We start from the raw sequence: 26,374 nt of genomic DNA, 5'->3' as shown, positions 1-26,374 counted from the left end.
CGGCCGCCATGATATCTCGAGAACTATTCGGTCGGTTGCTGTCAAATTTGACACGAATCTCGAAATAATATCTGTCTCTATCATAAACTACAGAAAATAAGATACATGCATGACTTTTTTTTATAAATAAAAATCCGAGGAAAAATATGCGAAAAAACAAACTTTGTCTTTCAAACATCGCAGTTATATTAATTTTCGAAAATAATTTTTTTCAATAGCTCATACTGAAACTATATTCATAAGGAGTAAAATGCCATTTAAATTTTTCCTTTCAGGCAACCTGGAGCTGAGTTATCGTGGCGGCCAGCGACCAAAACTGTGATAGAAATTTCACCTCGAGCGTTGTCAAAGCCACAATTTTCCAGAAAATCGACCAAAAATTGAAGTTGATTTTATATAATGCATAATAAATATGGTTGTAAATTTTCCAAAAGCTTCAACTGATAGTTTTCCCAATAAAAATTCGTAAAAACCCGTCTTTTTTGGCGTTTGAAATTTGGAAACCCCCCTTAAGTTGCTGTGCCATCTTTGTTCGTATGTTTTTTGCACTGCGATCGGGCAATAATTATTAGGCAAAAAAGCTACGATTGATGGTTTTTTTAAACGCAAGGCGCATTCATTAAAGGTGGCCGTACTAGAACAACAACAATATTGGCAGAGTAGAAAAGAAAGAACGAATTCGCCTTGTGGCATTCTGTGCTGACAGCCACATGGAACCGGCGAAAGAAAAACACAAATCAGCTGATCGGTAAGATACCACCTTTAGTAGATTCGCCTTGGTTAAACGTGAAAATTTTACTGGACGATAAGCGTCGTTCGGGGTCGGTATACAAATTTAGTTCGCTCTATTTGTCGGACGTTCACCAAAAGTTGGAGGATGATCTCGCCCAAAACCTAGTAAATGATGACGATGACGCTCAACAAAGGAGGAAATATCAGATGGAATCTGCAGTGGATTTACCAGAAAACGTCGAATAAGTACGTTATTTAAAAAAAAAATATATCAAATTGTCTGTAAAAATCATTGAAGTGGAATTATAGATTCCTAAGGGAACTGCGTACCGCATTCTGATCGAAAATCTAGTACTTCGTAAGTTCAATTCACATCACTTGTAGCACAACGATCAAAAACTCAACCAATCGATCCAGAGTTGAGAGTGAATTGCTGACAAAAACTCAAATTACTACATCGTTGCACAATTAGCCGGATTCGGCACATTTGGTAGCTTGCGTCTATTGTCTAATAGGAGAACTGCATTTGGCGATGAAAGAGGAGCGTCATAATTCGATTGAAGTCATTGAAGCGGTTGTAACCCCAAGCAAAGCAATATACGTAAAAGGGGCATACATGGCTCTTTAGATAATTTGGAAAATCGTGTTGCACTTTGTATCGAAACAGATTGATTGTTAAAAGGTACTCGTCTCAAAATATACCCTGATTTTTCAGTTTTTTTCGGAACAGAAGGTGTACCCGCCACGGTAACCAAATATTTTTTCGTACTTCATCAACATTTAGGGATTTAAATTTAATTTGCCAAATGCGCTCATACCACGCCACCTCAACAGGGTAAACTCTTTCACCGTCAGCAAGTAAAGAAAAAGTGACGAAGTGATGAAGTGTTTTTCGGCTTGCGGTCAACTTGTTGTTGTTGACTAACTATGCTGAGCTAAACTAAACCGATTGTTAGTAAGTTGGTTGACGGCTGGTGGTTGTTTTTGGCTTGTTGGCGCATTTGTTAAAAGTGTTTTTTGTTGTGCCGTTGCTAGTTGTTGAGGTTGCGGTTACGGTGTTTTACGCGTCACCGATGAGGGTCGTCACCCACTGATAGTGACATAGAGGGTATGCATATATGTACCTATGGATGAATGTCCTATTAGTAGTAAGTGAGTAGTTGTATGTGCAATACTTAAGTAGATTTTTGTGGATCTTGCGTGGGCGTGACAGCCGGCTGTTTAAAATTGTGAAATTTGTGCGGTAATGCTGATCGTTGCATTAAGTGGATGTGTGTGGTTGTGAGAAAAACACAAAAATCGAAATTTTTTTTCTTCACTCATCTTGTAGTAAATCATTTCAAGAATGTTGTGTCAAAATTTTAAGTGGATCGGAGTAGAACTCTCAAAGTTATAGCCTTTGTAGGCACTCTACCTCGAATGCGGAGCATCGATAATTTCTCAGAGTCATTTTTTCAAACGCGTTTTTCCCGAAACGACTTCTTAAAAGTCGGTGCCAATCACAACTCCGAAACTATTCAACCGATTCTTTTCAAATTTGGCACACGTTTTCTAAATCAAAAATACCTCCCCCCTACACTGTTTATTTTTATTTTTTTTTTTTAAGGTTGTTTTTCACTTACAAATATGGCGAAATTTTTCGCCAAAAATGCTCGTTTTACGTTTTTTTGCCACCAAAACTACAAAAATGAAAAAAAAAAGTTTTTATTAATGTAGGGGGGAGCATTACGTCATACTTTAACTGAAAAATTCGACTTTTTTAGTTTCAGATGATTCTACGACGAATGCCGATTGGCACCGCAGAGCACCTCTCGAAAAACATATCTATACAATAACATGCAACTGATTTTATTAAAGTATCTTAAGCCATATTTCTGTAAAAAATTAAAAAAAAAGTGTTTTTTTTTTAGCGCGAAACCCTACCCCCCCGCCCCCCCCCCCCTTAATTCAAACTTAAAGAATAATTTCTGAAATTTTCAAAAAAAACAAAAAATTAAAATTCCTCCATTGTGACATCATTTCCGGTGACCCTCGAAAAAAAAGTGCGTCCGCGTTGTCAGCATAACTCCTGATCCTCATCAAAAATGAAAAAACAAAAATAAGTGTTTTAGTTAAGACCATAAACTCGTGCTTGAACGAAGGAGAGAAAAAAAATTGGAATTTTCGAAGACAAATTGTATTTTGAACACCTGTGTAAAATTTCATCAAGATCGGTTGAGTAGTGTTCCAGAACATTTGACAACCGACTTGGAAAACACGGTTCCGAGAAAAACGCGTTTAAAGTTTTGAGTAACAATAAAAGTGGCTTGGAGTGCACACATTCCAAAGGCTGTATCTCCGAATTTATTACTCGGATCGACTTGAAAATTTAGGATAATATTTCTGAGATGTTGTATGAAATTAATAAGCCAAGAAACAAAAAAATTGATTGTTTGAACCAACGAAACCCATGTAACCCCTTAATTCTCCTGAACAGAACCGTCACCATGATGATAGGGCGGTGTGTGAGGGTCAGCAGAGTAAAAACGGCTTAAGGTCCAAATATAAACTGCCACATTCAAAATCTATTTGACAGAATTTGTTTTTGAAACATATCTTGGCTCAATACGCAAATCTCTCCAATACATATAAAATCCATCTGGCCCATCTAAGTTAAATTTATTTTTTATATAAAAATCTATTTACTATTTCGAGCCACGCTAATAATTTTTCCCACTTTACAGGTGTTTAAATTTTATTTTGATCCAAGCTGATTATTTGTAGTTCCGTAATTTTCTTTTCTTCCAATTAGACGAAATGACTTTTTTCGGAAACAAAAGCTAAAATTTTACCTTTTTCCATATCTGTAAGTTGTATACCACGCGGCTTTTTGATATAAAATGGAAAAAAACCTTAAACTGTTTATAATTTATGCTTTTATAATTTTGCAACAGTTATTTTTACTCTACTCTCTTCTTGTCTAATACAAATGTTGTTGGTTTGCTGCTTGTAATGTGAACTTGTTCCTCTTAACAAACTTGTCCACACAGTGGATGTAAGAATATTTTCTCGTAAATGCATTAAATCGATGGTTTTTTGAATTTTTGGTTTTTTAATAATTTTTGTACTAAATAAAAAATTGATTTTGAGTTCTTCGGGCTTCACACTGCAGTGATCCGGTAACCGGAATGCGATGTTGGCATTCATTGCTTCAGAATGAAGGCCTCCGCCTACTTGCTGATTTAGCTTGGAACCATCAGTATAGATGCTGATTCCGCTTTTATTGTCCATTACCCCATTGTCCCAATCTTCTCTCGTTGGGAAAGTTGTGGTAAAGGATGTGTTTAAATGCAACTCCACAGAGCTACAGAAGTCTGTCGTTTGATGTAGAAAGGGGTATTCGCCTAGTATTCTAGCGTACCCCCTGCTGTTAATGGCTAAGTTAGAAGATTATTTTAACCTAAGTGCCCATTTCGCCGCCAGCTGTTTGCTGTAGGCCTCAATCGGTAATAGATGCAGCATGACATTCATCGCTGCCGTGGGCGTAGTCTTTAGTGCCCCGCTTATGCAGAGACTAGCGCCTCTTTGAATAATTTCCAGGCGTTTTACTTTTGTTCTTTTCTCGAGTGTTGGCCGCCAGACTAAGACAGCGTATGTCATGATAGGCCGTACCACCGCATTTTGCCCCCACAATTCTTTTGCATGTATAGAGTGCTGTGGATGTTTTTTTTTCTCTATCATTTATCGTTTGTTTTCACGAGAGCTTCCTATCTAATACTAGTCCAAGGTAGCTCGCCTCTTCCCCAATTGACAGTGCGATGACCTCAAGGGTAGGGGGGTTTAGAACAGGCATCCTGTATTTCCTGGTGAACATGATTAGTTCTGTTTTGTTGGGATTTACCCCAAGACCACTCGATGCAGCCCACCGGCTTACATCGTTCAAAGCATTTTGCATTGGGTATCTCGGAATTTTCCTCTGATTAATATTGCAACATCCTCTGCGTAGGCCACTACGTGTATCCTCTTTTCCTCCAGACTCTTCAACAATTGATTCATTGCCAGAATCCACAGCAGAACAGAAAATACACCACCCTGAGGGATGCCCCTCTTGACAGATCTGCGTATCGTCGAGGGACCTAACGTCGAAATTACGAACCTGCCTAGTAGCAACTATTTCGTGAATTTCACAAGGCCCTCGGCGACACCCAAATTAGTCAGCGCGCTTGTTATGGCCTCCGGTAGGATGTTGTTGAAAGCGCCTTCTATGTCTAGGAAGTCTACCAGAGAGTATTCTTTATTCTCTATTGATTTCTCTATCTCTGAAACTAGTAAGTTGAATGCTGTCTCTGTGGATCTACCTTTAGAGTATGCATGTTGTGATCTCGCGAGTAGCGACGGTGTCAAGTTTTCCCTTATAAAAGCGTCTATTAATCGCTCTAACGTCTTTAATAGAAATGAGGAAAGCCCAATAGGTCTGAAGTCTTTAGGTTACGTATGCGAGCTCCTACCAGCCTTTGGTATGAAAACCACCCTGACTTCCCTCCACCTTAGGGGGACGTAGTTTAGTCGTAATGTTGCTCTGAATATGGTTATCAGCCATTTCATAATGCTGCCCAATCGCTGACATTCCCACATAGTATTTCACGCAACTGAGAGCCGCTGTAATCAATTTAGATAAACAATAAATCAGCCACTACATCCGACTTCCATATTCCCTCCACCTCTGCCACTATTCACATCCACCCCATTAATTTTAGCAATTCTGACATTTTAATAAAAACAAATATTAGTATAACATTTCGGTGATAGTATCGTCACTTGTCATCTTTGCCCAATTCACAATTCGCCAACGACTAGTCAACCATTCGCACAAATAATCACAATTTCAATGAATTGTTAAAACTGTCTGAAATGTGACACAAATGATGTGGGCAATTATGCGCGACGGACTCAAAGGAAAGCCGTTGAGCGCAAAAAGGCACAAAGGCAAACGCAGAGAAAGCAGTGAGCCAAAGGAATGTTGTTGGCGTTTGTATTCAAGTGGGTGGTGTGGTTTTTTGAAGCTCCCACTTTGCCGCTGCGGCCATCGACTGACGACAATCAATTCAAACAATTCTATGATGGATGCAATTACGCATTTGTGATTTTAAGCAGCAGGAATGAATGATTACAGCCTGGCAGGTTGAGGCTGAAATGTGATGTTAAGCTGATATTTATAGAGATACAAATACAGCTGTATATATATAAGTACATATTTATGCATAAGACTAAGTGAGTTTGTTTTGTGTGTGTAGGTGGTGACAACTTGCCTTTATCAGTTTCAGGATTCCGTTGATTCTCCTCGAAAAGCATACGCAGTTGGTCTTCTTGTTCTTCGGTCCAGACGCCTTTAGCGCTATTGAGTACAGAAGAAGAATAAGAAAAGTCAGCAAGTTAGTATATTATAGCATATACACGAAGGTGAAAGGGTGTGTATAGATTTATATTGCAAATACAAAGAAGAAACAATCATTTATCATTTCATCAGCAGGCAGCCAAGTGAAACATGAATAGCTAAATTGCCACTGCCACATATCCATGAAGGGATTGGTTCAAGCAGAAAGCCACTATGTGGCCTGGTGCTCAGCAGAAAAACAGAATTTATTTAACAATGGATGCGGTTAAATGAAAAATACCCCAGGGAACTTGGCGCGTCACAACGGCACTAGCAGCTGCTACTGTTGCTTTGCTAATACTAAACAGTCAAACTTACGGCTCATATGCATCACAATAGCCGCCTTCCAACTCGTTTGCCTCTTTTACGCTTTTCCAGAATAATAACTCAGCGTAGATTTTTGGATTTGTGGGCGCCACTTCGACAAATTTACGCACCACATAGATGCCTAGGCGCCGCAACTCCTCGTGATGGGCATCACGTTCGACGCTTAATACTCGCTGAAAGATGCGAAATAGTTTTGCCTGCAAGTAACAAAAAGACAAAAGTAAAAATAAATAAATTATAATAATACTAACAAATGAGAATAAGAAAATTGTAAACTGGGCAGAATGGAAAGCATAGAAGTGTAGCAGAGTCGCAGTGGCAAAAGAGGAAGTAATGAAAAGGATTTGATTTCTTGTTTGAAAAGTGCTCGAAAATGCTGTTAACCGTTAGTTGGTGCAGAAGGAGCGTTGGTCTAGTCGGGCATTGCATGGATAAAGTGGCAGCTGCTGGTTGTACGTGCAATTTATTTGATAATTGCACATCTGCACAAACATGCACACATACTTAAGCAAGCATACAATTTGAGTTTGGCATTTATGAGTACAAATGTGTGTATGTATGTATGTATGTATTTATGTATTTACAAAATCATTAGCGGTTGCAATGCGCACAACTGAGACGAAACCACGTGCCAGCCAGACAGTTACACAGCCGCCACCGTCAAAGCAATTCAATTTCCTTCTGCTGCTGGTTTTGGTGTCGAGTGTCTGGGTTTGTCGCCAGTGCAATGCATATTTGAACGATTATGATGTGAAGCATAACAGTGGGTTGAAAGCGACAAGAAGATTTTGGAATTTTCGAAAGAACGAAATTAATCAACATCATCGGCGTTTCGTTTATCTCGCATTAGAGCACGGGGCCTCATTACCATTTGGTCCTCTTTTTGCAATTAATTTCACGGTTTCCCACATTCATTCAATTCCCTTTGTAACGATCTCTTTTAGGTAGCCTTAGGGCAGCCACTCTTGCGCCTTCTTTAGGGGGTTGGGTTTGCCGCAGGCTTCCGTGTCATTTCGCAGGTGTGTATCCACCTCCATTTTTGTAATTTGATAGAGTTGGCCATTGGCTCCAAAAAGTTGCATTTTTTATATAAATCATCAATGCTGCTGACGTTTGGCCGCCACACCTTGAGAATACACCGGAGGCATATGTTTAAAAAGCTTTGAATTTTTCCGGTTAGAAGGTCTCGCATCCATAGCGCAGTACTGGGATAAATAATCACATTTTTGTTTGGAAGAATATTTGTGGTGAGTACCAAATTTGGCGCAGTTGTGTATAGGCGTCAGTTGCTTTATTTATTCTTTATCATTTTTCGCTCAATTTTAGTGGATATTATATTGCGTTGCTAGATAAAATCTTCGACTTGTTTTTTGATTTTTTTGCCAAGTAGCATAAACTGATGTAATTGGTTGGTGTTCATTTGCATTCAAAATTAAATTAATAAGCAAAATATTCACTTGTGGTGTCAGTGGAAAAATAAACTGAGTGGAAATGCAATCTTTTTGGTTCTTGTAATGGTATTTATGTCAATATTGAGAGTGGTACTGGTAATGCTAATAACTATTGAATTGGTAATGGCGTTGGTATTGAAAGTGGGAATGATACTGGTATGGATATAAGTTTAGTATTGGTATTGGGATGATTATGAGTATTAGTATTGGCAATTGTATTGGTACTGGGATGAGTATTGGTAATGATTAAGCTATTGGTACGGTATTGGTAATGGTAATGGTTAAGCTATTGGTATGGGTACTAGTATTGGTATTGGTAATGGTAATAGTATTGGTATTGGTAATGGTATCGGTATTCATATTGGTATTGGTAATGTTATTTGTACTGGGATGATTATGTTATTGGTATGATTATGTTATTGATATTGGCATTGAAATCGGTAATGATATTAGTATTGGTAATGGTATTGGTATTGGGATGAATATTGGTAATCATTAAGCTATTGGTATAGGTATAGGTATAGATATAGGTATAGGTATAGGTATAGGTATAGGTATAGGTATAGGTACAGGTATAGGTATAGGTATAGGTATAGGTATAGGTATAGGTATAGGTATAGGTATAGGTATAGGTATAGGTATAGGTATAGGTATAGGTATAGGTATAGGTATAGGTATAGGTATAGGTATAGGTATAGGTATAGGTATAGGTATAGGTATAGGTATAGGTATAGGTATAGGTATAGGTATAGGTATAGGTATAGGTATAGGTATAGGTATAGGTATAGGTATAGGTATAGGTATAGGTATAGGTATAGGTATGGTATAGGTATGGTCAACGATAAAAATCTCTGCGCAATACTTTTAATAGTAAAATGGTAATGGCAGTCGTAGTTTGAATATTAAAAGTTATGGTATTGATAGTGGAAATGGGAGTGAGTTTTTAATGTTGGAATGATAACACTGTGCAACAAATTCGGGTTAGCAAAAATTAGGTCCAATCTGAGAGTGGCGGGTGAAAATAGAGGCGAAATTAGAAGACCCGTATCCCGCCGTGTTTTTATGTTAGTTCGAATTTTTTTTTAATCGGCCTTCGAAGTTCGAAATCGGAGCAAAATTGTTTATATGGTTTTTTGGCTATAACTCGTCGACTAATTGATATTTTTTCAATCTGTAAAAGCCAAATTATTGCTAGAGACCTGTGCAACAATTACAATTTTTGAAAAAATTGATTTCGAAAATTTGTATGGTACTTATGAAACAGTATACTGAAAATCGGCATTTGAAATAGAAAAACTAAACTGTTTTGTAAGTTTAACTTATTAGCTAATATTAGAAAATAGTATAAAAGTAAAAAGTTACATTTCCTTAATTATAAAAAGCGATTCAGAGGTATCAAAATATTACAATTAAATAATGACATTAATATGTTGGCAATGACGGCAAACATATACATAAAAATAAAAATAACAAATAAAAAATATAAAAAGAATTTCTTCAGTTTTAGTTTCTTTACACCTTAGAAACCTAATGAAGTAATTACTGTATCGCAAAAATGTGAAAGGTTCTGAAGGTTGTAAATATTTCAATACTGCAATATTTGAAAACGAAACTCACGATACAGAACACTGTCTCATGCAGCGGAATGGCTTAAAGTGAAGGTAAACAGAGATCCTTCGGGACGTACCAGCAAAATCTCACAGGAAGATAACGCACATACAACAGCTAAATGTAGCAGCATTTTAGGCACTTACAAAGCATACAAATATACACACACTTATTTATTATGTAAATATACAAGGTTAGACGACTGCAAATAGGTTTTAGTGTATAGCCGTTGTGACTGCACAAATTTAAGCATAAATGAGACATTTGAAAATATGTAACTTTAAAGACAATAAAAGTAAAGAAAGTAAATAAAGAAAATAAGTAAATGGTAATAATATATAAAGAAATAATAAATAATAATATAAAAATAACAAGAATACAAAATAATAAATAGTAGTAAAGGGTGATTTCTTAAGAGCTATAGAAAAGTTTTGTAAAATTCAGAAAAATTCGTGAAATTTTTATTTAAGTCGATAGTACAGTCCATATAATTTAAAGCTTGAAGATTATTTCATGCAAATGTTGACAGCGACTGCGCTTGTTGACCGCTCACAACTGCGGTTCATCCGCTTAGACCAATTTTGGCATACTCTTTCCAATGTTTCGGCCGGTATCTCACATATAAATGCTTTAATGTTGTCTTCCAATGCGTTAATTGAAGCAGGCTTGTCTGAATAGACAAGAGCTTTAACATAGCCCCACAAAAAATAATCTAAAGGCGTTATATCACACGATCTGGGAGGCCCATTGATATGTTCCGAACGTGAAATAAAATGTTCACCGAACTCGCCTGTCTACAACTCCATTGTTTCGCGTGCTGTGTGGCATGTGGCACCGTCTTGCTGAAACCACATGTCATGCAAGTCAAGCTCTTGCATTTTGGGCTAAAAAAAGTTGGATATCATTTCACGGTAGCGCTCACCATTCACAGTTACGTTACGATTCGCAGCATCTTTGAAGAAATACGGTCCAATAATACCTCCAGCCCATAAACCGCACCAAACTGTGACCTTTTCTGGATACATTGGTAGCTCTTGCAATTCTGCTGGCTGATCTTCACTCCAAAATCGACAATTCTGCTTATTTAATTACATACCCATTGATCCAAAAATGAGCTTCGTCGCTGAACACAATTTTTCGATAAAAAAAGAGGATCTTAAACTTTCTTAACAGAACACGCATTTTGATAATAAAGTTCAATGATTTGCAAGCGTTGTTCGTTTGTAAGACCATTCATGATTAAATTAGAGACCAAACTGAAGATGTTTGACAGTGAAAACACAGTTGAAAACACGAAACGTGCGTCAGTTTTTTAAACCAACTGTTTAAAAAGATAGAAAAAGAAATAGTTAAAAAATTATATAAAATAATATAAAAATAAAAAAAGAAATGCTTTTCTAGCACAATTTGATTAATGGTTTCCGTTTCTTTTTGCAAAACTTTCAGTAATGATTTCCTTAATATTTTAATAAATATTTAATATTTAATAATTTGAATATACAATAGTATGTTGCATGTTTGAAGAGGCTGTTGTATTATTATTTGTTCAAGGTTTATGTTTTATTATTTGAATATTTATTAATAGTTTTGGTTTTAGTTTCGCATTCGCTACTTAAAACGCACTCATTTAGTTTAAGTTTTTATTGGAAAAAAATACGCAATAGCCATTAGTAATCAAAGCAGGCAAATTATAAGGTTGGCAAAAAAGTCTTGCGGTATTTTTATTGAATTTTCAATTGTTCATAAAATTGGTTATAATAATGCGATTTAAGTCAAATATGCGCCGTTTTGTTCGATGACGAGTTCCCAACGAGATGCCAACTTCATAATGCCCCTCTTATAGAAGCTCGCTTCCCTATTGTCAAAAAACTCGGAGAGCCAATTTTCACAGGACTCTCTTGTGGACAACTTCCGACTACCAATCTCGTTCGCCATGGACAGAAATAGGTGGTAATCACTTGGTGCGAGATCTGGACTATACGGTGGATGCAAAAGAACCTCCCATACGAGCTTCCGGAGCTTCTGGCGCGTCACCAAAGATGTGTGTGGCCTGGCGTTGACCTGATGGAAAACAATTCGGCCTCTGTTGATCAAAGATGGTCTCTTCTGCATAAGTGCTGCATTCAAGCGGTCCAGTTGTTGGCAGTACAGATCCGAATTGAGCGTTTGGCCATAGGGGAGCAGCTCATAGTGGATGATTCCCTGCCAATCCCACCAAACACACAGAAGAACCTTCCTGGCCGTCAATCCAGGCTTGGCCACCGTCTGGGCAGCTTCACCGCTTTTCGACCACGACCGTTTGCGCTTCACGTTGCCGTAAGTGACCCACTTTTCATCGCCAGTCACCATCCGCTTCAAAAACTGGTCGATTTTGTTGCGATTCAGAAGCGATTCGCATGCATCCATATGGGCAAAAATGTTTTTTTGCGTTAAGTCGTGTGGCACCCATACATCGAGCTTCTTTTTGAATCCAAGCTTCTTCAAATGGTTTATAATGGTTTGATGACTCATGCCCAGCTCTTGGCCGATGCTACGGCTGCTACTATGCCGGTCTCTTTCGATCAATTCAGCGATTTTATCGCAATTTTTGACGACAGGCCTTCCGGACCGTGGCGCATCTTCGATCACCTCCGCACCAGAACGAAAACGTTGAAACCATCGTTGTGCGGTGGAAATGGAAACTGTATCGGGTCCATAAATTGCACAAATTTTATTGGCAGCATGAGATGCATTTTTGCCTTTATCGTAGCAGTACTGCAAAATATGCTGTATTTTCTCTTTATTTTGCTCCATGTTTGCGACGCTATAACTCACGAACGACTAAAAGCAAACAACAATTAATCAAAGGCGTGTTAGCACGTGAAAAGAGCTTTCCAAAAAGCTCTAGCGTGAACCGATGCGACGAATACAACTAGAACTACGCGCTTGCAAAGACAAGCTTGCGGAAATACCACAAGACTTTTTTGCCCACCTTATATTTTACTAAAGTTCAATAGGCTATAAAACTGCATACCTGGAAAAATTCAAGAAAAATTTTCAATTTTTTGTTTTAATTTTCTATTTTTTCTTTTAATTTTCAATTTTTTTTTGTTTTAAGTTTCAAATTTTAAAAAGTTTTTTCTCTGTTATTCACTGATGAAATTAATGAATTAACCAATGGAATAAAAGCTCGCATGCCACTCCGACTCCACGATTTCTTTGACTTTATCGACATTTCTGAAGGTAGGCCCACCAAAGAACGGAATCGTTGGCTCCACCGTCATTGCATTCGATCCTGTGGTAAACCCATAAATAGCACACATTTTTTGAGGACCTGCTTCTACTTTTTACCTTAGTCGTAGTGGTACTGAAGAACGTATTGAATTTTCTCTTTTTTGTCTATATTTTGGGACGCTGTTATACGTTGTTGGCTTTAGAAAGCACTAAACTGTCTAATAATGTTTATTGATTTGTGTGTGAATGGCACCTTTAAAGCGCCAAGAATATGACCTGGTGAACGACATGATGACGTACCCACGACAGTCGGTTCTACGTTACCGGCATGACCCGGATTTCAAATATAACCGACCAAGGACTGTCACTCCAGCAGCATTCCACGCGCATCTATGGAGAGTATTTACAATTCACAACAACAATACAACCTGATGCAATTTACGAGGTGTGTTCAAAAAGCATTTTCAACTTTCGCAGGTTACGGGTATTCGAATTTCGATTTTTTTGTGGCGATATGTTGGTACTCATGTCTCTCACTCATGCCGACGAGTTCGGCCATTTGGAATGTTCAGTTAATTGTTGACAGCTGCTTTGCTTCCACGTGTTTCACCCGTCTTCGATTTGTACGTATTCAAAAAGATGGATCAAAGAACCTGCATCAAATTTTGTGTGAAGATCGAAATTAAGTGCGCGGATGCATTCCGAATGTTGAATGTGGAGAAGCTACTTTGGACCACGGCAACGTTTATCGGTGGTACAAAATGTTCTCAGAAGGCCGAGAAGATGTGAACGACGAAAAGTGTGCTGGACGCCCGAACACTTCAACAACAGACGAAAAAATTGATGAAGTGAAGAAAATGGTATTGGCCAATCGCCGAGTCACCGTTAGAGAAGTTGCTGAGGATCTCATACCATTTGATTTTTTTTCAACGATTTGGGCATGAGACGGGTCGCCGCAAAATTCGCAAAACTGCTCAATTTCAACCAAAAGCAGCATCGCATAAACATTGCTAATGAGATGTTGGACTCTGTCCGCGACGACCCAAATTTGCTCCAGAGGGCATAACTGGTGACGGATCGTGGGTTTATGGTTATGACGTGGAAACCAAATCTCAATCATCTCAATGGAAGCTGCCGCACGAACCAAGACCGAAAAAAGCGCGCCAAGTTCGGTCGAATGTAAAAGTGTTGCTTACCGTTTTCTTCGATTTCAGGGGCGTTGGGCATCATGAGTTCTTGCCACAGTGTTAAACGGTCAATAAGAAATATTATGTGCAAATTATGCGCAATTTGCGTGAAGCAATCCGCCAGAAATGCCCGAATTTGTGAAAGAACAAAAATTGGCTCTCGCATCACGATAACGCCCCTGCTCACATATCGTTGCTTGTGCGCGATTTTTTGGCCAAAAACAACACACTAATGACGCCACAGCCACCGATTCCCCAGATCTGGCCCCCTGTGCCTCTTTCTTGTTCTCGAAACTGAAGAGGCCTATGAAAGGACGACACTGCGCTACTTTTGACGAGATAAAGACGGCATCAAAGGAGGAGCTGAACAAGATAAAACAAATGATTTTTTGAAGTGTTTCGAAGATTGGAAAAAACGTTGGCACAGGTGCATAATATCTCATGGGGATTACTTTGACAAAAGGGGACAAAATAAATATTAATGAATAAATAAATAATTTTTGAATAAACACAAAATTCGCGATACTTCTTGAACACACCTCGTATACATCGAGAGTAATGGCTCATTAAAGGCGTCTAGCGGAAAGCTATCAAAACTTTTTGCTTCCCCCAATACTAATTTAGGCGGCCGTCTTAGATGACTGGGGTTGGTGCGTGATTATCATTCGCAATTCGGAGAGAGCGTAGATTCGAATCTCAGTGAGACACCAAAATGAAGAAAAACATTTTTCTAATAGGCAATGGCAAATCTCCGAGTGTATTGCAGCCATGAAAAACCTCCTTATAAAAAAACTATTTGCCATTCGGAGTCGCCTTAAAAGTGTAGGTGCCTTCATTTATGGAACAACATTCAGACGCACGCCACAAATAGGAGGAGGAGCTCGGCCAAGCACCTAACCACAGAAGTGTACGCGCCAATTAACTTTTTTATTTATTTTAATAATAATTTGAGAACAACTAAAAATAAATAAAAATAACTGCATAATTTTCACTGAACCTCACTGCCAAGAAATACTTTTTATATTCCTGCCACATTGCATTTCACTGACAAAAGTGTAGTCCTTAGTTTTCTGCACGAACACAGACTTCTGGGGTTTGAGTTTGGAATTTTTTCTCAAATTCTGTTGGCAAATTTTTAATTCAATTCATAATATTTCAACAGCGAAAAGCCTGCTTGAACGCGCGCTTTGATTTATGAGCTGCTGAGAAATCCTTTGCGCGTTATTTATTTCAACTTTTGTTACAAAGCAAATTACTACAAAATAAATTATTATTTCTCATTTTTTTCTCAGCTACGTAAGGCCGTTTCAAATGAAGTAAGCAAATAGCGGCAAATAAAATAAATAATTTGAATAAAAAATGGCTGCAAGAGGATAGCAAGAAACAATGCAAAAGAAAAAAATGCCTGAAAATAATCGTAGAAAATGGTTGCTTGTTTAAAACAACAACAAAAAAAAACAATAAAGAAAAACAGTTTTAATTCCTCTGCTTATGGCACCTAGGAATTTATTTTGTCTGCATTACAGTTTAACTTTTCCACAGATCCCACTGCAGCTGCCATTACACGTAGGCACATCACGACAAATACGTTTGGCGGCAGGATCAGCAGGCGTTCTTCTGTTGCTGGAAGTTCAAGTTCATTTAATTTTCACAAAACGGGCACACGGAAGTAAGAGAAAAGCAATGAAAATGATGGCGAGGAAGCTGCAACTTTTCCCACACAACTACACAAACACAGACGTACTCTGCTGCCATGAATGTACCGTAAATGTGGTAAGGCAGATTGTACAGCTGTAAGCAGGCACATAAGTAGGTTGTTGGCAGACTTTATCGTGTCAGGCCAGACTAAACTAAGCCAGCCTAGGCCAAACACCGCGACCAACTCACGCTCGATGTTTCGCTTGCGGCTGTCATTGTGGTTGGCTTGGCTGTGGCTTGAATTGATGCCGGCAATTCCGTATTGCACACAAGTAAACATGCACACGCACACACTCACGCAAGCTGTATTCTCGGTGCTTTCCAACTAAAACTCGTATATTTTTAAGTAGCTATTTCTATTTACACTCATTGGCGTCTGCTGCTGTGCACTTTGCTGGGATATTCCGCCACTGACTTTGATTTATGTTTGCTTTGCGTGCGAGAATATGGCGGAAATTCGCCAAGCGCAAAACAAATCCAACGGCAAACATGCAAACAAACGGTATCGGCGCGCGTGCATGTATGCGCGTGTGTGTGTGTGTGTGAATTGAGCAAACAGACAAAATTTGAAATTGAAATTAAAATTTTACCTACGTTCGTATGTGTTTGGATAAATAAAAGGAAAGCTCTTACACGTCGTTACTGCTGAAGAATAGTGCAAAATGTGGACGGACTGGCGCTCTGCTGGAGGCTCTGGTTCCAAATTTAATTCAAATACACAATTAAACTCGAAGTTTTTAGTCTGCAAAGTTCTCAGCTCAGTCATGAATATTCATTCACTGCCTTGCATGCGTTTCCAGTGTTGTCACCATTGGACAACTGTGTACAGTATAATGTGCTTGATTGCATCAACCGACTAAATAGGGCAGATGTTGTAATTATAGGTTAGGTTAGGTTGAAGCGGTTGTCCTGTGGGACACACTCAGGCTCATAACCCATTGTGATGCCACGTGGGGAGCTTTCCCTATTTGTAATTATTGTTAATATAAAATTAAGTTAAAAAAATTTAGAAGTTTGCAGTTAAGGATTTTTTTTATATACAGACCCACGAATTCGTACATCGCACGGTGCAAAATTTATCAAAGTCTTCTAAAACTTCTTGGCTAGAAACAAATTATTGGACAATACTGTATGAGCTGCCATATTCTCTTAGTATGGAATACGTGGATTGTCCTTCTGACTCCTCTCAAATCGGATTCTTTCTTTCTTATTTTTGGAAGGAGTCCAGCAAGAAGGCGACTATTAATTTGATCTTCAAGCACACCAAACCGCCTGACAAAGTAATGTTACTAACGCGTACGCTGATGATGTGGTGTTAATGGTATCAGCACTGGGTCCCAATACGATCAGTCGGATCATTCAAAGCGCGCTAGGCGAGCTTAACTAAGCCTAAGTTTAAACGCGCGTTAAACAGAATTCATGCAATTTACGACCAGATATAAGGTACCAGTTTTTACTCTACCAAATATTAGCGGACAATCTCTTTCACTTTCAACCAGTGCAAAGTACTCAGGGGTAATTCTGGACTTCAAACTTAGCTGGAAATTAAACATTGAAGAACGGGTAAAGAAAGCAGAAATCGCTTTATTTGCCTGTAAACGTATGCTAGGAAGAAGATGGGGTATTCAACCCAAGTATACATTATGGTTTTATAAGGCGGTTATACCACCAATTTTAAGGTATGGCTCGGTAGTTTGGTGGAAAGCTCTAGAGAGAGAACACAACATTGAATTACTTGGCAGAATACAAAGATCAGCCTGTGCAATAACAGTCGGTGCAATCAGACCCTGTCCTAGGGAGGCCTTGAACGCACCGACATACGTTATTCCGGTAGATCTGCATATTAAGAAGATGGCAACAATGAGTGGTTCAGGTTAAATTAAGCGGGTCGCGGGAAGGAAAAAAACTAATGGCCATGCCAGTCTATTACTGCGAGAAACCCAGTAATCTCGAAGAGGACTGACTACATCGTCCCGACGGTAACATTCAGTAGAAATTTTGCCTCTCTCTTTCCATCTAGGAAGGAATGGAATAAGGGATTGTCACTAAACAACTTCGACTCTACAGTCTATACAGATGGCAGTAAAATGGATTGTGGTGTTGGAGCTGGTAAGTTTTCTCATAGACTTAAAGTTGAAAAATCGGTGCGTTTCCCTAATGCCTGCAGTGTTTTTCAGGCGGAAGTACTTGCAATTGGGGAAGCTTGTAGGTTACTAATCGCAGCTCTCTCTTTTACAGGCAATATCGCTATTCTTTCGGATAGCCAAGCTCTGGATTCGGCGACAACAACCTCTAAACTGGTGGAACAAAGTAGGAATATCCTCACCAACTTGAGTGAAAACCATAAAGTTACTTTAATTTGGGTCCCGGGACACCGGTAACGAAAAAGCTGATGAACTGGCAAGATGGGGGATCTGCCATGAATAGCGTTCTTGCAGATCCAGTATTTACTCCACTAGGTGCGGTCAAGAATATAATTTCCCTAAAATACCTTCGAACGCAGATTGTAGATGGAAGAGACCAGACGAAATACAAAATTAGCGGAACTTTATGGCCCACCTACAACCTTAAGCAATCGTCAACATTGATAAGCATGAAACGACGGGACGCCTGGAGACTAACGGCAGTGATAACTGGCTTTTGGTCTGTAGGAGGACATGCAGCCTAAATGAGCATCCCTCACAGCATAAACTGTCACAGTTACAAACAACCGGAGAAAAAAGGAAACAATCCTCCATTTCCTCTGTGAATGCCCTGCCCTATGGAAGGACAGAATGTTAACCCTGAGCCAACCGCTGTTCGAGAGTCTCGAACAACTGTCTGGCTTAGACGTCAACAACTGACAAGGTTCCTGAACCCCACAGACTGGATATAGGCATGTTGTAAATAACTGGTAAGCAAGTTGGCAACTAGGATGGGGCAACAAAATGGTGCGGAAGCGCTAGTTGGATTCTGGAAGAATCAGCACTTAAATCAACCAAGCAACCAACAGATTAAAGACCCCAAAAGACGAGTAAGTACTGTCAAACTAAATACATAATTGTTTTCAGTACTCATTGACATTCCATCAAAAAGACTCTGTGAAAAGTGTTTATCGCGCGCCCAACTTATGGTGTGCACATCCGTCCTACCGAGCATATTATTCGGCGAACCATCGGCAAAAGATAGAATAATTTTATATTATTGGATGAGACTCAACCGATTAGATCGCGTACAACCCGAAGAGAAGATAATATTGTGGCTGTAAATAAGAGTTTTGCCGAAGACCCGGTAACCGATCTCAACAGCTTAAGGCACTACCTGGGCGATTTTACACAAAGACCGTGTTTTGAAAGTGTATAAACTACACATAGTTCAAAATCTAAAACCGGCCAACCTTCCAAAGCGTCATAATTTCAGTCGTTAAGCTCGTCGGAAAACTCGCCGAAGATCCGGATTTTTGGACGCGAATTTTGATGAGCGATAAGGCCCATTCTTGGCTACGTCAATAAGCAAAATTGTCGTATTTGGGTGGAAGAGCAACCCGAAGGCATTGAAGAACAGTCATTACATCCAGTGAAAACTGCCGTTTGGTGCGGCCATGGGCTGGAGGAACCATCGACTTATGTTTCTTCTGGGGTCGATATACCTGTAACAGAAAATGGCGAACCCCAGAGGCGATGCCGCTTCAACTTATCAGTTAACATAAAAAATTACTTTTACTATTTCTTTTTCTTCCACTTTATGAGAAATCTGACTGCTAAGAAAATAAACTGATTGACTTTGTCATACCATTTTCATACTATAGTATGTCTTAATAAAAACTTAAACGTCTTAAACTAAATATAAGTAAATACATGAATCTAGCTGGTAAGGTTATTGTAATCACAGACTTTAATAAATAAACAAATTAACAGTCTAACCAGAATTCCTAGTATTTTTCCATGCACCCAAACTAAATTGCCAAAATTAGGATCATTAAAATTTAAGCCGAATATGCAAAAATCTGCAAAAACGTAATTAAACTGAAATATTCAATAAAAAACTTGCATTTTTTCCACTAACAAAAAAGAAGTCAAAATTATTTGATATGTGCAACGAAGCGCCCCGGGCAATTAAGCATAGCATACCGTATATGTTTTTGAAGGCTTAATTTCGCGTTAACATGCCCCAAAAAGTATGCAACTTTTCAATTTAACTACTCGCAGTTTGGGCGAAAAGTAAACAGTAAACTGGTTTAGTAAAATCCAAAGGCTTACATTTTAATTTCAAATAATCGCACACGTAATCAAGTGCAGGTGAAGCAAATGCAAAAACAAAGCAAAAAACAATTTTTTTTTTAGAATATTTAGGAAGAGCATTTCGTAATACTCTATATATATGTATGTGTGTATGTAATTATGTATGTACAAACTAGCAGATTAGCAGATTACGTAGCAATGCAGCTGAGCTGAGCAAATCCGCATTGCCCATCAGCGTCACTATGCGAGTTTAAGGCTTCGTATATTGAAATGTTGCATAATAGTGACTGGTGTAAACAACAATTCGGCGGCGTACGCTAAATATCGGACTATTCTAATTAATTCGAACTATTCGAAATAATGGTTATTAGTAGGTAGTAGGCTTGTGTGAACAGTTTCAAGTACCAAACCAATTGGCTGATTTAAGTGAAGAGATTTTTTTTAGCCGTATGTATAAAAAAAAATACTCAGAATATGTTTCATTATCTTCGTCCTAGTCACAGGAGACATCCAGTCACTCACAGCTTATTTGATACAGATCTGATTTTTTTTACAAAGTGCCGCAGCTTAAATGACGCAGTTAAAAAAGGCCCACTATTTATTTCTAATCTTTTTAAATTTTAAGGTATTTAGTAATTTGTTGGGTGCCCTCTATTATCAATTACAGCTTGCAGTCAAAGTGACATTGAGTCAACCAATTTTTTTTGTATTCCGTTTGTTATGGATGTCATATTTTTTTATACTCTTCTTCTAAACCGACCACAAATTTTCGATGTTCAAATACGGTGAATGCGCAGTAGTTTCAAGAACGGTGGGTCATTTATAAGGCATTTTTCCATAGGTGCGCTTCAACTTTTTTCCGATAGGGAGGGCGAACGACGCAATATTTTTTATTTTTCGCTTGTCATTTGTAAACTTCATTAGTATACATTTCATCATGGAACGCTACACACTTGAGCAACGACTGCAAATCGCGCCAATTTTTTATGAAAATAATCGTTCTGTTGCTGCTACTTTAAGAGCATTACGTCCATTTTACGGTCCATTTAACAAGCCGTCCCGTTTTGGAGTTATGTGAAGTCATTGGTCTACAGTAACAAGCCGGCGACGATTTGTGAGCTCAGAGCCAATATTGAACGCGAAATTCAACGATTGGACTTCGTAAAACGTGCACGCGGTGGTCATGCAAAAGAAATCGAATTTCATACTTAAATGTATATGTTCAAACTCGATAATAGAAAAAAAAACTAGGGTCTGTCAGACTCACGCACGGTAGAAGTGAAACTTCTAAGTTGGTTGTTCCATGCATGGGAGCCCCGGTTTAGATCTCTCCCCACTCTCTCGTGTTAAATTCAGGTTTTCATATTTTTTTTTCTATATCACTCCACATAAATTTGTACTATTTATTTTTGTCCTTACTAGCTTCAAATTTGACACTTGGGTGCAGTGTTGCACTTGACGCTGACATTTCTTTGCACTTCCAATGGTATTTTTTGCCTACTTTTGGCGCGTTAATCAATTTGCTTTGATCACCGAAACGGTTGAAATGTCATTTTACAACCTTCTACTTCAACTATCGTCACTCGTTTGGCAAACGCACTCATTGTATCGCTTCGTCTCCTCCATACCTACCATCTATTTACTTCACAGCAGTTTCTTATTGCTTTCCCGCTTACACACATTCAATCGGCGCTTTATCTGATACTCACACACAGCACTCATTTGCACGGGCTATGGCTATCTATAATACCCGTTGTCGGTTGTCGATTGTCGGTTGCCTGCATGTCGCCAGTCTACTTCAATGCTTACTTGTGTGCTATATACATTTCAGTTCATATTATTTCGTGTCTCGGTGGCTCCCTCACATCGTTCAGCGCTTGCGATGCAAGAGAGCGACAGAGAGAGCGAATAGGCGAGAGTGGGAAGGAGCAGCTGCTCCTTGGCCCCGCCCATTTGACGGATTTCGGTAACGCTCCGAACTTACCGTTTCACTCGCCTATTTTCAATCTGCCTTGGGGCCCCCGACGCGCCTAAAGAAGTTTCACTTCAAAAATTAGTTAAAAAAGTCAAACCGTTTGTGTTTTATTCAAAAAAAAAGTTGAAGCGCTCTTACTGAAAATCGCTGTACCTCAAATCCTTCAACCGAGTCGTCTGAAATTTTAATATGTTGTTAACAACATCAATGGCTATCGTTCGTACTAGAATCCTATTATTATTTCCATTATTTCGTTTTTCTTTCTATTAAAAAACTGAAAAAGCCGATTTTTAGAATGTCCAACTCAAAACCGCGCCATTTTGTCAAATTTTTTGGTTTTTTTGTTTTATTCTAGTACGGGGCATAGCTACAGTCATACTGATTAATAATTTTGTTGGTTATTGTGTTTCAGATAAATAGAAGAGCCACAATGGACAACATCGTCCAGCTCCAATTTTTCTGGTGCGTCAACTTCAGCGCCATTTTTAAAATTAGGCAAATAAAAAAAAAAATTTTTTTTTTCAGAAATAAGTTAAATAAAAAGCTTAAAAAATTTAAATATCGTTTTTCATGTTTTTCTAGACCATCGGGATCCCTTAAAGAGCATACGCATACCACAAAAAAAGTCTAAAAAGTCTGATAACACGATTGCACATACAATTATTTGTGTATTCTATTTTAACACGCTATAATCCTTTGTTATAAGTATTTTAGGCCTTTTCCGCAAAAAGGCCCATAAAGAGGGTTAAAATATTCCACAAAAATTGTCCTCATTTTTTCAGATTGAACTGCTGAAAACATCGTACACCTAAAATTCACATAGCTTTTAATGCCGATATACCATAAGAATGAGCGAAAGGGTGGAAACTGTGACTCGGTTTCCCCTTAATAAAATTCTGACCTAAACTTTTAAATTGCCCATACACGCATATTTTTGTGTGTGCCTATATAGGTACCAGAATACATTCCTGGAACACTATTTGTTTTTGTGTTGTACACTGAGAATTTATGCCGGGAAGAAGCTATCTTGAAACACATTAATTCCTAAAGGCTTCTCTCGGTTAGGACACTCTGTGCCCATGGAGGAAAGCCGCCTTCAAAAATCCTCTTTAACAAAAAACGCACTATCGACCCGGACCCGAGGATGTCCAAAGTTAACCTGGCTTGACCTAGTCATAGTTGACCTGAAAAAGCTACGTATTAGGAGCTGGAAGTCTATTGCTATCAACTGTGCAGATACGAAGAGGATTGTGGACGAGGCTAAAGCTCTACCTGAGCTGTAATCGCTGCTTGATGATGGTAATGATGATGTACGCTGTTATCTATATACAATATTTTAAAAATGTAAACACGTTGGATGCTTTTTAGTAAATGGTTATCAATTCTTTTCTACGCCTGCTAAATGCCAACTCACTAAAATGTCATCTGTCAGTCGCACTCACCTGATACAGCATAGCCGGACAAGAGCAGCCAACAGCGATGCGATGCAAAATGGTCACAGCTGCCTTCAGAGATTTTGTCGTTATTTGATCCCAATCGGTGAGCACCACCGCGCAGGCTCGTATGATTTTCGGATTCAGCAGTCTGTGGAAAGATAAAAACAAAAACAAAAAAATTATAACATAAAAGTATGGAGTAAGGCAAAAGCTAATTAGGATAGCAAAAGTATGAGTGGAGATGAAATTGGTTCGGTAAGAAAATTAAATATTAATTTCAAATTAATTAAACAAATACCACCACTTCACATTGGAGCGGAGTACAAACAAATATTTGTGCTAGGTACCTACATATATGTGCGAGTATGTGTATGTATTTGTATATTTAATTGAAAGCGCTTAGATTTCATGCTTTGTGGAAATTGAATGGGCATGTTTTAATTTAGGCAATTAAGCGTTTATACCTGGCACTGCCTTCTTTGTCGCTGCACCTATCAATATTGATTTAATTAAATTTTTTTGTAAAGAAAAAATTATATTAATAGACGGAATTTAAAATTAATTGTTTTGAGTTCGCAAAATATTTATGCACAAAGTGGTGCTGGTTTCTGGGTTTGGCATTATAGTACCTTGAACAAAAAAAAAAAAAAAACAACCGCCAGGTGACGCTCTAAGTCAACTGATTTGAGTTCTGTTCTTGTTCTTAGGTTGCCACATCTGTGATTAATATTGCTATCAACATTTCAACGCCACTGCTTCACATTTGTAAAAGTTACGCCGTGTAGAGTAAATCTACCACTGGACCTGTTTTCATTTTTCTACAGTTTTAAGAAAAGATCTCAAATTGCAACAACGAGTTTGTATTAAATTTTACATTAAAAATGGATTCAATGGTGCGAAAACATTTGAAATATTGGGAAACTATTTCGGTAAAGATTCCCTAAAGAAAAAAACCGTTCACGAGTGACATGAATGCTCCAGAAGAGCACCTGAGTAGATATCGAAAATTCATAAAAACATAAAAAAAGTGAAAGAAAAGTTGAACAATAACCCCAAAGTAACCATCAGAAAGCTGACAGCGGACTTGAACATTGCTTATGGATCGATACAGAATATTTTAATTAATGATTTAGGCTTGCGTCGAGATGCCGCAAAGTTGGTCCCAATGGACTTGAATTTTAGGCAAAAAATGGGCCACGTTGATATCGACAAAGACATGATTTCCAAGTCCAAAACCGACCCAACATCACCAACATCAACATTCATCAAACACATCATTACCGAAGACAAGACTTGGGTTTACGAGTACGACACGCAATTAAGACATCAGGCGAGTGGGTGGAGAACTCTGAATAAACCAAGAATAAAAAACAAGTCGTTTTCAGTTAAAAAAGAAAGCGAGGGTCAGGCAGTCAGTAAGGACTGTAACTTGGGTGTCATGAGACGTCTCATCATTTACGTGAAGCAAATCGCCAAAAAAGAACGCATTTGTGGGATAAGAACTCGCTCCGACTCACAGTGCCATCATTATCCTTGAATTTTTGACCAAGAATTTTATTTTTTCTTTTCTGTTTCACTACGAGGAACGCTTTATACAAAGCTGTTCAATATGGTTTGCTCTTCGATAAGAGAGAGCGTTGCCAGTCTAAATTTTTTGTTATCTTCAAGTTTCATTTCAATCCGCCAATTCACTCTTTGTTTACTAGTCATTTAGTACCGACTTGTTACAGTATTTTCTACAGGGTTGCCCATATTCGACGGATCCGACAGATTTCGATGACTCTTTGAGCCCATTCCAATCGACGAGGCTTGTCCGCAGGCAACAATGTTTGCGTCAATTGAATCTTATACGGGAATAAATGCAAATCAATGCGGATAATTCGTTGTAAAGTGGTCCGAGCGATGCCCAACTGCTGAGAACGGCGATTTTGGGATGTCCTTGGCGACGTCTTGGTCGGTATTGATTTGGCCTGTTTGGATTAGAAAGAGCATCACCAGTCGAAAACCTTTCGTACAAACGTTTAATGGTGTTCTTAGAAGGCGCACTTTTCACATTATTTAATTTTTTATACGCACGTTGAGTTTTCACAATTGACTTCTTTTGTTGAATGTAAATTTCTACAATTTGGGAGCGCTCGCGTGGCGTGTACTGTTCCATGGTAAACATCTGCTTGGACTGACGCTTCCAACTCGGTATGTCATTAAGCGATCTGACGTCTCTGTCAAAAGATGCAGGGTTGCCAGATGGATCCGTAGAATATTGGCAACCCTGTACAATGGAAAAAATCAAATATCGTGCTGTGTTAGAATTTGTATTTCTAGAAGCTTTAAAAGCAAAGGAAATTTATGAACGAATGTTGAAAGTGTATAAGGATTTTTGCCATCATTTGGTACTGTAGAAGGATAGGAGGTCGTACAAGACTTGAAGACGATCCACGTCAAGGATCAGGACAGTAACAACACCGGAAATCGTAGAAAAAATACAGAATATCGCATCGAAAAAATATCGAGTGACTGAAAGCGATTTAGTAGAAGCCCTAGGCATCTCGTCGGGTAGTGTAGGCACTATTTTTACTGAAGTACTGGGTTTCAGAAAGCTGTGTGCACAATGGGTGCCGCATTCACTAACAATGGAACGAAAAAAAATTCGAGTGCGATTTTTTCACCAACATTTAGAGCGTTTTCGAAAGGTTCAAGTGGATTTTGTGCAACGATTTATCACTATAGATGCAACTTGGGTCTATCGCCAACCCTAAATCAAAACTAGACCCTACGTGGCCCTATCACCATGACCCTAAATCAAACCTGGTTCTTCGGCTCCAAAACGAGTTCGTGTCCAGAAATGATTCTCAATATTATTGTAACCTTTAGGACCAGCTGAAGGAAAATATTCAAAAAAAAAAACCCCAGTTTGTAAAAGAAAAAAATGTTTTTCACGTGTCACCAGAGCATTTTGACAATGGCTAAAATCCATGAATTAGAGTTTGAATAGTTGGAGCATCCACCGCATTAACCAGATTTGGCCGCTAGTGACTTCTATCTATTTCGACACTTTTAATAAATGCATGCGTGGGAAGTGTTTTTGATGATGAGGTTAGCTGAGAACAGCTGTGG

General features: G+C 38.5%; 1 protein-coding gene across 1 annotated transcript in view; it reads right to left on the bottom strand.

Annotated features, from left to right (window-relative positions):
• LOC128855168 (protein timeless homolog) overlaps nt 1–26,374 on the bottom strand; it is a 55,761-nt gene that overhangs the window by 3,853 nt on the left and 25,534 nt on the right. The window contains exons 3-5 of the mRNA XM_054089870.1: nt 23,267–23,408; nt 6,464–6,669; nt 6,021–6,106 (exon numbers count right to left, since the gene is read on the bottom strand). Of these exons, the coding sequence (XP_053945845.1) occupies nt 6,021–6,106; nt 6,464–6,669; nt 23,267–23,408 (434 nt within the window). The remainder of the gene's footprint in view (nt 1–6,020; nt 6,107–6,463; nt 6,670–23,266; nt 23,409–26,374) is intronic.

This window comes from Anastrepha ludens, chromosome 2 (genome assembly GCF_028408465.1).
Source record: "Anastrepha ludens isolate Willacy chromosome 2, idAnaLude1.1, whole genome shotgun sequence".
Classification (NCBI taxonomy): Eukaryota; Metazoa; Arthropoda; class Insecta; order Diptera; family Tephritidae; genus Anastrepha; species Anastrepha ludens.
Note: the sequence above shows the minus strand (reverse complement) of the source record. Positions and strands in the feature narration are given on the sequence as shown.